This window comes from Hyposmocoma kahamanoa, unplaced genomic scaffold, assembly GCF_003589595.1.
Source record: "Hyposmocoma kahamanoa isolate Upper Pololo Valley unplaced genomic scaffold, ASM358959v1 80, whole genome shotgun sequence".
NCBI lineage: Eukaryota > Metazoa > Arthropoda > Insecta > Lepidoptera > Cosmopterigidae > Hyposmocoma > Hyposmocoma kahamanoa.
Genome location: NW_020654051.1, coordinates 1,757,427 through 1,768,277, shown reverse-complemented (window position 1 = coordinate 1,768,277; position 10,851 = coordinate 1,757,427). Strand labels below are relative to the sequence as shown.

At 36.2% G+C, this 10,851-nt stretch overlaps 2 protein-coding genes across 2 annotated transcripts in view; both read left to right on the top strand.

Moving 5' to 3' along the window:
• Positions 1–10,851, top strand: part of LOC113233751 (cytochrome P450 9e2-like) — a 100,594-nt gene that overhangs the window by 65,182 nt on the left and 24,561 nt on the right. The window lies entirely within an intron of this gene.
• Positions 721–10,224, top strand: LOC113233752 (probable cytochrome P450 9f2). The gene is made up of 8 exons (XM_026468942.1): positions 721–844; positions 4,633–4,844; positions 5,140–5,275; positions 5,948–6,040; positions 6,183–6,401; positions 6,534–6,631; positions 7,410–7,578; positions 8,571–10,224. Exons 1-8 carry the CDS (start codon positions 745–747, stop codon positions 8,735–8,737), a joined length of 1,194 nt encoding a protein of 397 aa, XP_026324727.1. The 5' UTR covers positions 721–744; the 3' UTR covers positions 8,738–10,224.

Sequence of the window (10,851 nt, the reverse complement as noted above, 5' to 3'; positions counted from 1 at the left end):
AAACCATGAAGATTCTATGAAAATTCAAAGAACCTATTGCAATAAAATGGCAATTTCATACTTTAACCCCTAATATTATAATATAGACATGTCTTCGTGTCTGTGTTATGTTTAACTCTGTGACGTCTCATTAAAACAACGTTTGGTTATCTAGTGTCTGTAATGGCGGAATGGCATTCAGCGTACCTACATTTTCTATGCACCATATCGACGTTGTGAACATTTACTTACATTACCCCTTACTGATGAAATAAAACGTGGAAAACGTTTAAGGTATTCAACTCGTGCAAATAGGGTATTTTGTGAACTAAAAAAATTAACCACTGCAGAGCTTCTATAAGCATCTAATATTTTTTATTTTTTTTATTTTTTATACATGACAGGCAAATTACTCCACTCCACCTGATGTTAAGTGGAAAGTGGTATCCAAACGCGAAGGAACCTAGTGCAGCGATGAAACCCTCACTGCACTAGCCACCTCCACCCTGCCTGCCTACAATATGCCTCTTCAATTTGAAGGCGTCCTTAAGGGAGACTGTTACCCAGCAGAGGGATGTTATTGAAGATGTTATATTACGACTTATTATTTATTATATTATTATTATATGTCTACGTATTTGTGAACCGATTTTGGTATGACTCGCATTTAAATTTGAAGGAAATATTCCACTTCTAAGGATGGCAAATTGGTTCAAATTTTAAAATGATAAACAACTGATTGTTTCAGGTGAAAAATGGCGAGACATGCGAACGACTCTCAGCCCGGCGTTCACTGGCTCCAAGATGCGCCACATGATGCCTTTTATGACCGAGATCAGCCAGAACATCATCACGTATTTGAAAGGTAAGCCGTACACTTCGCCAAAGCATACTCCGTGTAATGAAACTTTGAAATTCAACTGATGGTAAGCGACACGCCTGTCCATAACAGTTGCTGTGCCACTCAAAGCCTTAAATCGCAAAGATTTGAGGGGCACTGGCACTGCGCCCGTGACGCTGAGACATAAATTGACAAGTCTCATTCAAAACCGGAACACAGTAATGCTGACATTACTGCTTGGCGGCAGAAATAGGTAAGGTGGCAGTACTTCCCTGGACGAACTCTTTCACAAGGATCCTACTACTACTAGACTAGTATGCAGGAAAGCTACTACATAACACGAGTTTTTCTTATTAATGATTTTTGTGTTTATAAATACAATTTCATTTTTGAAACGTTTATTATCAAAATCCCCAGAATCGTTACTACCTCAATCGGTTCTTCTTATAGCGCGGGTCGAATGAAACGGACACTGGCTCTAGTTCAGATTTTTTTTTAAACGATATTAAAGCTATTTGAAAAATGTATATCGTATACTACACGTATTCTATCTAGTTCAGTTGATATAAAAAAGATCATTGGTATATACAAAGTACCTATTGAATACAGTTTGCTTGTAAAATTTCGAAGTTTGTGTTTCATGTATAGTGAAAATTTTTATGAATCCGTGTATATCCTCGATTTTACTATAATTATGCTTTTTCCAATGTAAATAAATAAATAAACAACGCACACACTCAACATAGCCCCGCACTAGGGAAACCCTGTGTCTCGGGTGCCATGGGCACACACATAGACGACCACAAATTACACCCAAACTCACGAGAGAAATAATTGTAGGCCATACAACTATTTCTCCCGGCCCGGGAATCGAACCTGTTTGGTTTAGTTTTCAAGTTTAGGTAATGTGATTGATTGAACAATTTCATTGTTATGCGGTATCAACCAAAGTCAAGTCCAACGACTATCGTGAAACTAACCTCATACGATGACGGTCGTGTCGTGATCGCATCGATTGCAAGTCGACACTTAATAGCACCGATTACAAATGATCAAAATCAACACAATTTAAATTATATTACAAGTTTCAAGTTCTTTACAACGGCATTACTATTACTATACTATACTATCCCGATAATTTGGAACGATTACATGCCCCATGGTCACGGATAACTAAACGGAAAACATCAGTTAAGTATAGACATTGATGTTTATCATCTGTCGCTGGCGGCGATAATCGTCGCAATTTTTTTTGTGAAGTGAAAGTTTACCAGGCGGCTGCGCCGGGGCAGCGATCCGTAATTATGAAATAATTGCATTCGTTTGATCCCTTGCTGTATCGTCATTACTAAAGCTTTATACATGAAATGCATGCATAAGGTATTTAAGGTTTCACTCTATAAATCATACTCTATAGAAACACGCTTACTTCTACCTCAATAGAAAGAAAAATCTGAAGTTATTTCTAAAAAAAACAAAGTACTGTAACTGGGGAGTAGCTTGGGTTGCGTAGCGAGAGGTACTTTTATGAATTTAAACTGGAATAATCTTCAAAATATACTTTATTGCACTTTTTTACATGTCTTCGGCGTTGAGTTATATTTCGTTATATCAAGATGTTCTATTCTTTTCTTCATTCTAATTACAAAACTATAAATTCAGCCAGTGATTCTACTCATAGAGTAGAGCCTAGACTACAGTACACACTTTGTACGGCGTAAATACTTCACGGAAGGTCATCAGTATTTGAATAATAAAAAAAACTACATCTTTCCTAACGTATACTTCGTACATTTTAAAAATGTGTATTTTGTTTTGAGAATACGCTTCCCTTGTCTGCTTTAGTCCTGCTTTGGCCGTCGGATGTGGAGGTTGTGTCGCTTGGGCTTAAATACGACTTTAAAAACGTATGCCAGACACACACATACAGGAAGAGCAAAGAATACCTAAAATCAATTAGCGCCAAAAGCTCGGTACCTTCTTTAAGCCTTTATAAAGTAAGGACCATGAATCGCTTTTATGTCCGATTACTCTGAAATATGACATTATTAAAGAATTTATCTTAACCCGGCGCCAATGACGTTGGGTCATATTGACCCGAGGCGATTTACAACGGGCATATTTTTGTTTTACGCCAATTGCACGATTTCAACGTTTGAGTAGCTGGAGATACAACCCTCCTCTACCCGACTCGCTGGTGTACTAAATGTGAAGCCATCTGCACAGCCAAGTAATACGTGCATTAAGTCAAAACGGGTCAATGTGACCCAGCGTCATCGCTGGCGTGGTATTTTTGTGACTGACATTATTGGTTTATTTACTGTTTATAATTAATTAACCTTATTCCTGCTGCTTGTTGCGTGCTGACAGACATCAATTTAATCATTTGGCACCAATACGTGAACTTTCCAAAGCATTTGTTGAACAATGCCAAAAATGTATCCTGCGGGCGAAAACTGCACTATTGATGAAATGTTGGTGGTATTCAAAGGACGATGCAAATTTACGCAATACATACCAACCTCTGGCACACGCGAGGGATGTCAAGTATGTCCGTTCAAAAAGGATAAAAAAACATCTCATACATGTAATGCATGCTAGATTTATATATAGGTACTATCTATATACCCGGATCATACGGGAAGGTACTGCAATAGTTGCAGCAGTTGCACGTCTCTGATTGAGGACGTAGAAGACTAATTTCTAATAATAAGTTTGAGTGACCTTTCTTTTAGTATATAAGACTATTAATTGCTATTATTATTCAGAATATTTTACTAAAAATAAAAGAAATATCAAAATTATGTTTTCAATGTTGATTTTGCACGTGTTATTGAGAACGCTAATTAAATATTTATTTATACAATTTATTGTTATTATTTTTATTTCAGTATATGTCTTGACGACCCTTACTTAATACGTATTTGTTAAAATTTAGACAACTACTTTAATTTTACAAAAAATTATCAATGAAATTCGGGTCACGATGACCCAACGTCACCGTCGGCGTAATTATTTTCACGTCATTGGCGCCGGGTCGTTTCCCAAACGGGGTAATATGCATTAAATGCACAGTAAAATTCATTGACTTACAATTATATGGACGACGGGTCTAATACAAAAACCACGAAAAAAATGTCCCAAGTCAACCTATTTAAACATAGTGACATGTAAAGGAATATGAAAAAGCTAAAACGTTGAATTTAAATTGTAATGTCATCGCAGTATCGCGCTGTCAGTCGAACAAATGAAGACTAAAGCGGAGTTTGACGCTCTGTATACGATTTTAACGCCTTACAAGTTCGGACACTTTTTAGCGCGAACCCGACGTCCATATTATTGTAAGTCAATGGTAAAATTGCACATTTTTAACCTCTCGTGACGCAGTAAAGTAAAGATCTAACTCAAAAACTGAACAACCCAGAAAAGTTTGAAATTCACCATATTATAGTAAATTATCATTCCGCCAACCATTTACATAAATTGTTTGTATTTATTAACGCAATTAAAAGTTTGCCAAAGTCTGTTCACATGAGAATATAAACGCGAAGAAGTTCTTTACTAAATTCAGTGTTCCGTGATATAATGCCATATCTTTTTGCAAGTTAAATGCTAAAGACTTGGTTTGCTTTACTGCGGGATTATGTCGAAAGAAATATGATAAAGAATATCTTCCTGCATTTTTATTATTAATGATGTTATTTTTGAGGAAAATTCATAGTAATACCTTAAGGAGGAGGTTTGTGGCCATTAAAAAAGATCTGCAATTTTCACAAATTCAATTCATATAATTCACTTTTCAACTCTTGCAGAAAATGTCAAAGGCAACGAAGACGTAGATATTAACGACCTCATCCGTCGGTACACCAACGACGTCATCGCATCGGCTGGTTTCGGCATTGTCGTCAACTCCGTCAAAGACAAAGACAATGAGTTCTTCAAGCTCGGCGAGGGCATTTTCAAATTTACTGGTTTGCAGAGGATTGCGTTCTTTATTGCCACAGTGTGGCCGAACCTTTATAAGGTATAGTTAATACGGGTTAAGAATGCACTAGCAAATTCAAACCAACAAATTCAAATTCAAGTCTTAAATAACAAATGGACTGCACTTGGAAATACAAACTATTAAGACTACTTTTTGCACTCCTAACAAGGTGAACAACCTCTTTTCAAAGTATCTCTTCACCAAAACAATACACAACAATATCCAAAGACAATTTGTTTCAAGAACAAAATACCAGCATGCCAAGGAAATATCGGTACCTAGGAAAGGAACGTACTTGCATATAGTAAAGATTTATAATCGCGTTTTTTTGCAGAAACTGGGGATCCCGCTATTTCCAGAGAGTACGACCAACTTTTTCAGAAATCTGGTCTCAACTACAATCGACTACAGAGAAAAAAACAATGTTGAACGTCCTGACATGATCCAACTGCTGATGGAAGCTACAAAAGGTTTGTTTGTACTTGATTTCGTGAACAATGGAAGGTCATTAAATGAAACAAAAACTACATATAACTTGGGTATCTGGTAACCGTCCTCGGGAATACTGGTACATGACACCCTTCAGCCGAAACTCCTCCTTCATGAAGGTCGACAGATGTTGAATTAGTACTCTCACCACAAATGAATTAAAATTCATATTGTAGCGGGACCCCAACTGCTCGACTCTCAGGATAGCATTAGCTTTCATCCGTTTATACTCCACAATACCCGCAGGCTTTGTGGAGTAATGAAGTCGTGATACGTATAACAATGTCGTCGTGCCGATGGACGCAATAGATGATTAGGGCCAGTCGGGGTGGTGCCAGTGAGGTAATAGATAGTGTATTTCTTTTTCTGTTTCACCTTTTTGAAACCATTCTCGTTGACGTCCTGGTCGTCTTGGTGGTACTGACGACACAGCTCCAAACATGAATTCCCGTTTCTTTTTCCCCTTCGTTGATAACCGCCTGGGTTGTGGTTGTGGATCAATGAGTTAGTTAGCAGCGGCAACAGCAGCGTAATCACGTTGAAGGGTCAATATTTCTTTTATGTTTATGTCGGCATTGCTTCATTTAACAATTTTATATATTTTACGGAAAAACCGATACCTTTTAGTCACGTTTTAATAAATCACATTACAGGTAACCTGAAACACAAGTCCAATGAAAATGAAAAAGACAATGTTGGATTTGCTACGGTAGATGAAGGTCTGAAACCACAGAGCGTAAATAGAAGTAAGTTGATGTTTTCAGTTTTAAAATAACCAAAGATATTTCAGTTATAGAACATGTTTTTAACTGCATGTTACGTTCCTTATAAATAAAAGTATGGTTTATAGGACAAAGCTTTTCTAATATTCCCAATTTTTGTTAACAGAATGGACCTTTGATGAATTAACAGGTCAAGTTTTCATATTTTTTGCGGCTGGTTTTGAAAGCTCCGGTAGCACGCTAGTAATGGCTATACACGAATTGTCAATAAACCCACATATTCAGGAGAAATTGTACCAGGAAGTCAAAGAGTTCAAAGAGAAAAACAATGCTTTGTCCTACGACAACATTGGTGATTTGAAATATTTGGACTGCGTTTTAAATGGTAAAATTTATTGTCTTCTAATAATAATTATTAAATAAAATTTGTAAGAAGTTTATTTGGTTTGTTTGCCAAAATTTTGTTTTTTTTTGTTGTTGAGAAGTTTTGTCTTCAACTGTGTATTGGTAATTACAGAAACAATGCGGAAATGGTCAGCTGCAATGATCATGGACAGAACTTGTACGAAAGCCTATGAACTGCCTCCACCTAGGGAAGGAGGCAAGACATTTAAAGTAAGTATTAAATAAACTAGCTAAATAAACCATACAAAACGCAATTTAACGTCTCAATCTTCGTGCTCTACTACAGTTGCTAAAGCTAGGATGAAGCGTATACTCAAAGTCAAAGTCAAAGTCAAAGATTATTTATTCCATAGGTAAAATAAATTTACACTTGAAAACGTCACATTTAAGCTACTGCTCGTTCACTACGCTGACCTCCCTGAGAAGAACGAGCAAGAAACTCTAGGGATTGCTCTTTTCAAAAAAACTTAAATGCTATGGAATACACTTTGAATCAAATTTGTGTGGATTCTGGAGCCATGTCGTCTTTCCATACATCTTTATCTAACACGTAGTCTTCAATTTTGTAATATGATTTTTCGATCAAAATATTTTTAATGTACTTTTTAAACTTAGGAAATGATAAACTTAATATATGCTCCGGAATCTTATTGTAAAAACGTATACAGTTCCCCATAAAAGAGTTGTTTACCTTGGTTAAACGAAATCGTGGTACCATGAGTTTGGACTTAGCTCTAAGGTTAATATTATGGATATCTTCTTTCTTATTGAAATTATGTAAATTTTTACGGGCATATAAAATATTTGAGTAAATGTACTGTGATGCCACAGTCATGATACCAGTCTCCTTAAACTTTTCTCTGAGAGATACCCGAGAGCCTAGACGGTACACAGAACGAATCGCTCGTTTTTGCAATATAGATATAGCATATGACAAAGTAAGCATGATGGTATTTGTGTATTAAAAACCTTAAGTTTTCTGTTACAGTTAAAACCAGGAGACATAGTTTACAACATGGTGAACTCCATTCACATGGACGAGAAGTACTGGCCTGAGCCGGAGAAGTTCGATCCCGATAGATTCTCTGATGAAAACAAACACAACATCAAGCCTTTTACCTTTATGCCTTTTGGTATGGGACCTAGGAACTGTATTGGTAAGTATTAATTCGTTTTCTGAAAATGATTGCTTCAAAATATCGTTTGGAAATAGTTTTGCTAAAAAGGCTTTCAAAGGGACAGAAAACTACTGATGAAAGTACATTTGTGATTTGGTGCTTGTGAAGAATGAAGGGAATCAGTTGGACAGAAAAAAAACCAATGAAGTGTTAAGAATAGTGCAGGAAAAGAGAAGCTTATTAAAGACAATAGAGAACCGAAAGCGTAAAATGTTTAGACGTCTATTCGGGCGTCACAGCAAATTTTCTTAGGAGCACCATAAAAGGGAAGATCGAAGAAAAGAGATGTAGAGGAAGATCGAGACGAAGTTATTTAGTCAGATAAGGGAAAGAAATAATGTCTTGTTGTATCAGGAAATCAGATGATTACTCCAACGATAATAGCCTAGATCTTAGTAATAATAATAACGCACACACCCATGCCAGCCTAGATCTTAGTAATAATAATAACGCACACACTCATACCTCTTCAATAGGGAAACCCTGTATCGCGGGTGCCAAGGACATACACGTAGACAAGTACAAATTACACCCAAACTCACGAGATAAATGAATGTCGACCATACACATATTTCTCCCGACCCGAGTATCAAACCCGGGACCTCTGCATGGCAGTCCAGCATGGTAACCGTTCGGTCACGGAAGCAGTTAAATAAGAAGGAAAATAAAATATTGCTTAAAAGATCACAAGTAGCTACGCTTAGTCAACTGTTGTGTAACCGAATCTTTGTTTCGGATCTTTGTCACTTTGCCATCTATGAGAAATCTATGAAAGTATTTCGTCACCCACTTAGGTAACTTTACAGCTACCAGCCCTGTATTAAGTAATAATTATAACAGACTAGTGGAGTAATTTCACAATAAATAATTGAATATCAATTGAAAACAAATTTAATTTAATTTTTAAGTTACTTAGGTTTGATGATGTATTTCAAAGATTTCAGGTAATGATTTGTTATTGTTTTAAACAGGTTCAAGATTTGCCATCCTGGAGTTGAAAGTCCTTCTCTTCGATCTAATCTCCAATTACAAGGTTGTCAAGTCTGAGAAGACCCTTATTCCAATCGTGTTGGAACCTTCTGAAGTCAACATTAAACCAAAGGGAGGCAGTTTTGTTCGATTAGAGAAGAGGGTATAAGAGTTGCTGTCTAGCGTAAGAGAGCCCGAAGAGAAATAAAAAATAGCCACTAGTTAACTCTCAGATGTACCACACCAGTTGTAAAATGTTCCTGTTGTGATAGCCTAATCAGAAATTGCCAGAAATTTGACGAAAATTGTGGGGGTAACCATATTTATGGTGATGATTTATGAATAAAATTTAGGACTGTAGTTGTAAAAGTACATCGTCTCATCATCTCCAGCGAAAAAGAACAATTTTTATCAACATTCTAGAAATAGTCTTAATGATATTATTATTGTTTATAGGTACCAGATATTAAGATTTTGTAACCATGTATGCTACAATTTTTAAATAATTTTAATAAAATTCTGAAAACAACAATTTCGACGCAAAAAGAGGGGAGGTATAAGTTTGAAGCATTTGCCTGTATACCTGTGTGTCCACCTCACAGTGTTTTTTTTACCCCTAAAATCGGACATGTCTCTGTTAACAGAGACGAAGAGAGAAGAAGGAGACAACCTCGACCAAAGTTTATGTCCCGTATTTGGTATTTTTTGAAAATAAAATTCTAGTGACCAAATCGTTGCAGCCAAGTAATTCGTTAGATTGCTGCACATAAAGACTAATTCCACAAGAAAAGTCAAGTACTAACTCCGCACAAATGCCGAAAAAATATTTTTTCAAGTTATCGGGACGTCACCGGGATTCTGAAGCTATGATATTTGGGTATAGCTCGACAGGTTCATCTAATGTAGTTTAACCATAAATTTTGTGTAGACTTCAAAAAACGTTTTCTCCAAAACTATTGTAGTGAGACTCGTGGGAGTTTTAGGTACTCTTTTTTTAGGGGTAAAAAACACACTGTGCTTAACGACTGAACTTAAAGCGTTTTTTTATTTGAAAGCTAATTTAATTGGAATAATTCTTAGCTATATTTGTTTGTCATCGACTACGGCTAACAGATTGACTGTATATTTGCAGTTCATATAGCCGAGTTCATATAGTCAACTTCATATAGCCGAGACCACGACTGCATGAAGTCGATAATTACTTCACGCGTAAACTGTATGCAGTCAATCTCGGCTGCATGAAATCAGTTTAAACCACTTATGTGGTCTGTGATTTAAACTGTGTTAATGCGTGAAGCCGTTGTCTACTTCATGCAGTCCAGTTCTCGGATAATCTGTGACAATTCGTTAGCAACCTAAGTCAGCCATGACTATGGAACCTGAAAAAGGGTCCGAAACATTCGTTCGTTTAAAAAAACAAACATGCGATTCAGATCCGAAAACTAGTTTCATTTCCTATGTGTAACAATCGCATAAACCTGAACACTACTGAGATGTAAAGATATCATCAGTTTTATTTGCAGTCAGTGTATATATGGCAGTCAAGAGCATTTTGTTTCAAAACAATCAAAATCAGAACAATCTTTATTTCATAGGTAAGCATTATTTCACTTGAAATCGTCACACTGGTTAAACTCTACCGCTCATTCGTAAGGCAGATTCCCCTGAGAAGAATGAGCAAGAAACTCTAGGGGTTGCTCTTTGTAAATAACATTTGTACGCATTCAACATTTACAACATATTTTTTGTTTTGCTTTCAAACATCAGAGATCGAGACTACCTCCATGACTACTATCACGGATTTTTGTCATCTACTCGTACTTGTCCCGTCGACTTGAAATTTGGTATACCATGGAAATTCGATGACATTACAATATTATCAACAACCAGGACTCATCAAAATATTAAGTAACCGACTCAGGTTCTTTGCGATTTTATTCTAATAAACAAAATATAGTATAATCAACGCCTGACCAAGAGCATTAACCTTGACAATAATGTAACAGCTGCCATCTGGTGGCCGTTTCGTGTATTATTACAATCGCATCGAGGGTTTACTTGGTACCATCTACTGATCAACGTTAAAAAACAAAATTCGCGTCCGAATAAGTGGAGTTACGAGTACATTTCTTTGTATGAGATTGGGTATCTGTACTAGTGTAGTATTATTATACTTCTTCTTAAAGCATAAAAAATGTTAGTAAGATAAGCAATAATTATTGTTTGTAATTTTGATATTCAAATTAGAAGATTTGTAATTGGCTTTTTGATATTCTTTACTTT

What these genes read in the sequence shown, in the direction of transcription:
- LOC113233752 (XM_026468942.1), top strand. Translation starts at nt 745, where the DNA reads ATGCGAACGACTCTCAGCCCGGCGTTCACTGGCTCCAAGATGCGCCAC. An exon ending in AAGGAGGCAAGACATTTAAA is followed by an intron (nt 6,632 to 7,409) that starts GTAAGTATTAAA and finishes TTTCTGTTACAG; the next exon opens with TTAAAACCAGGAGACATAGT. An exon ending in GGGACCTAGGAACTGTATTG is followed by an intron (nt 7,579 to 8,570) that starts GTAAGTATTAAT and finishes TGTTTTAAACAG; the next exon opens with GTTCAAGATTTGCCATCCTG.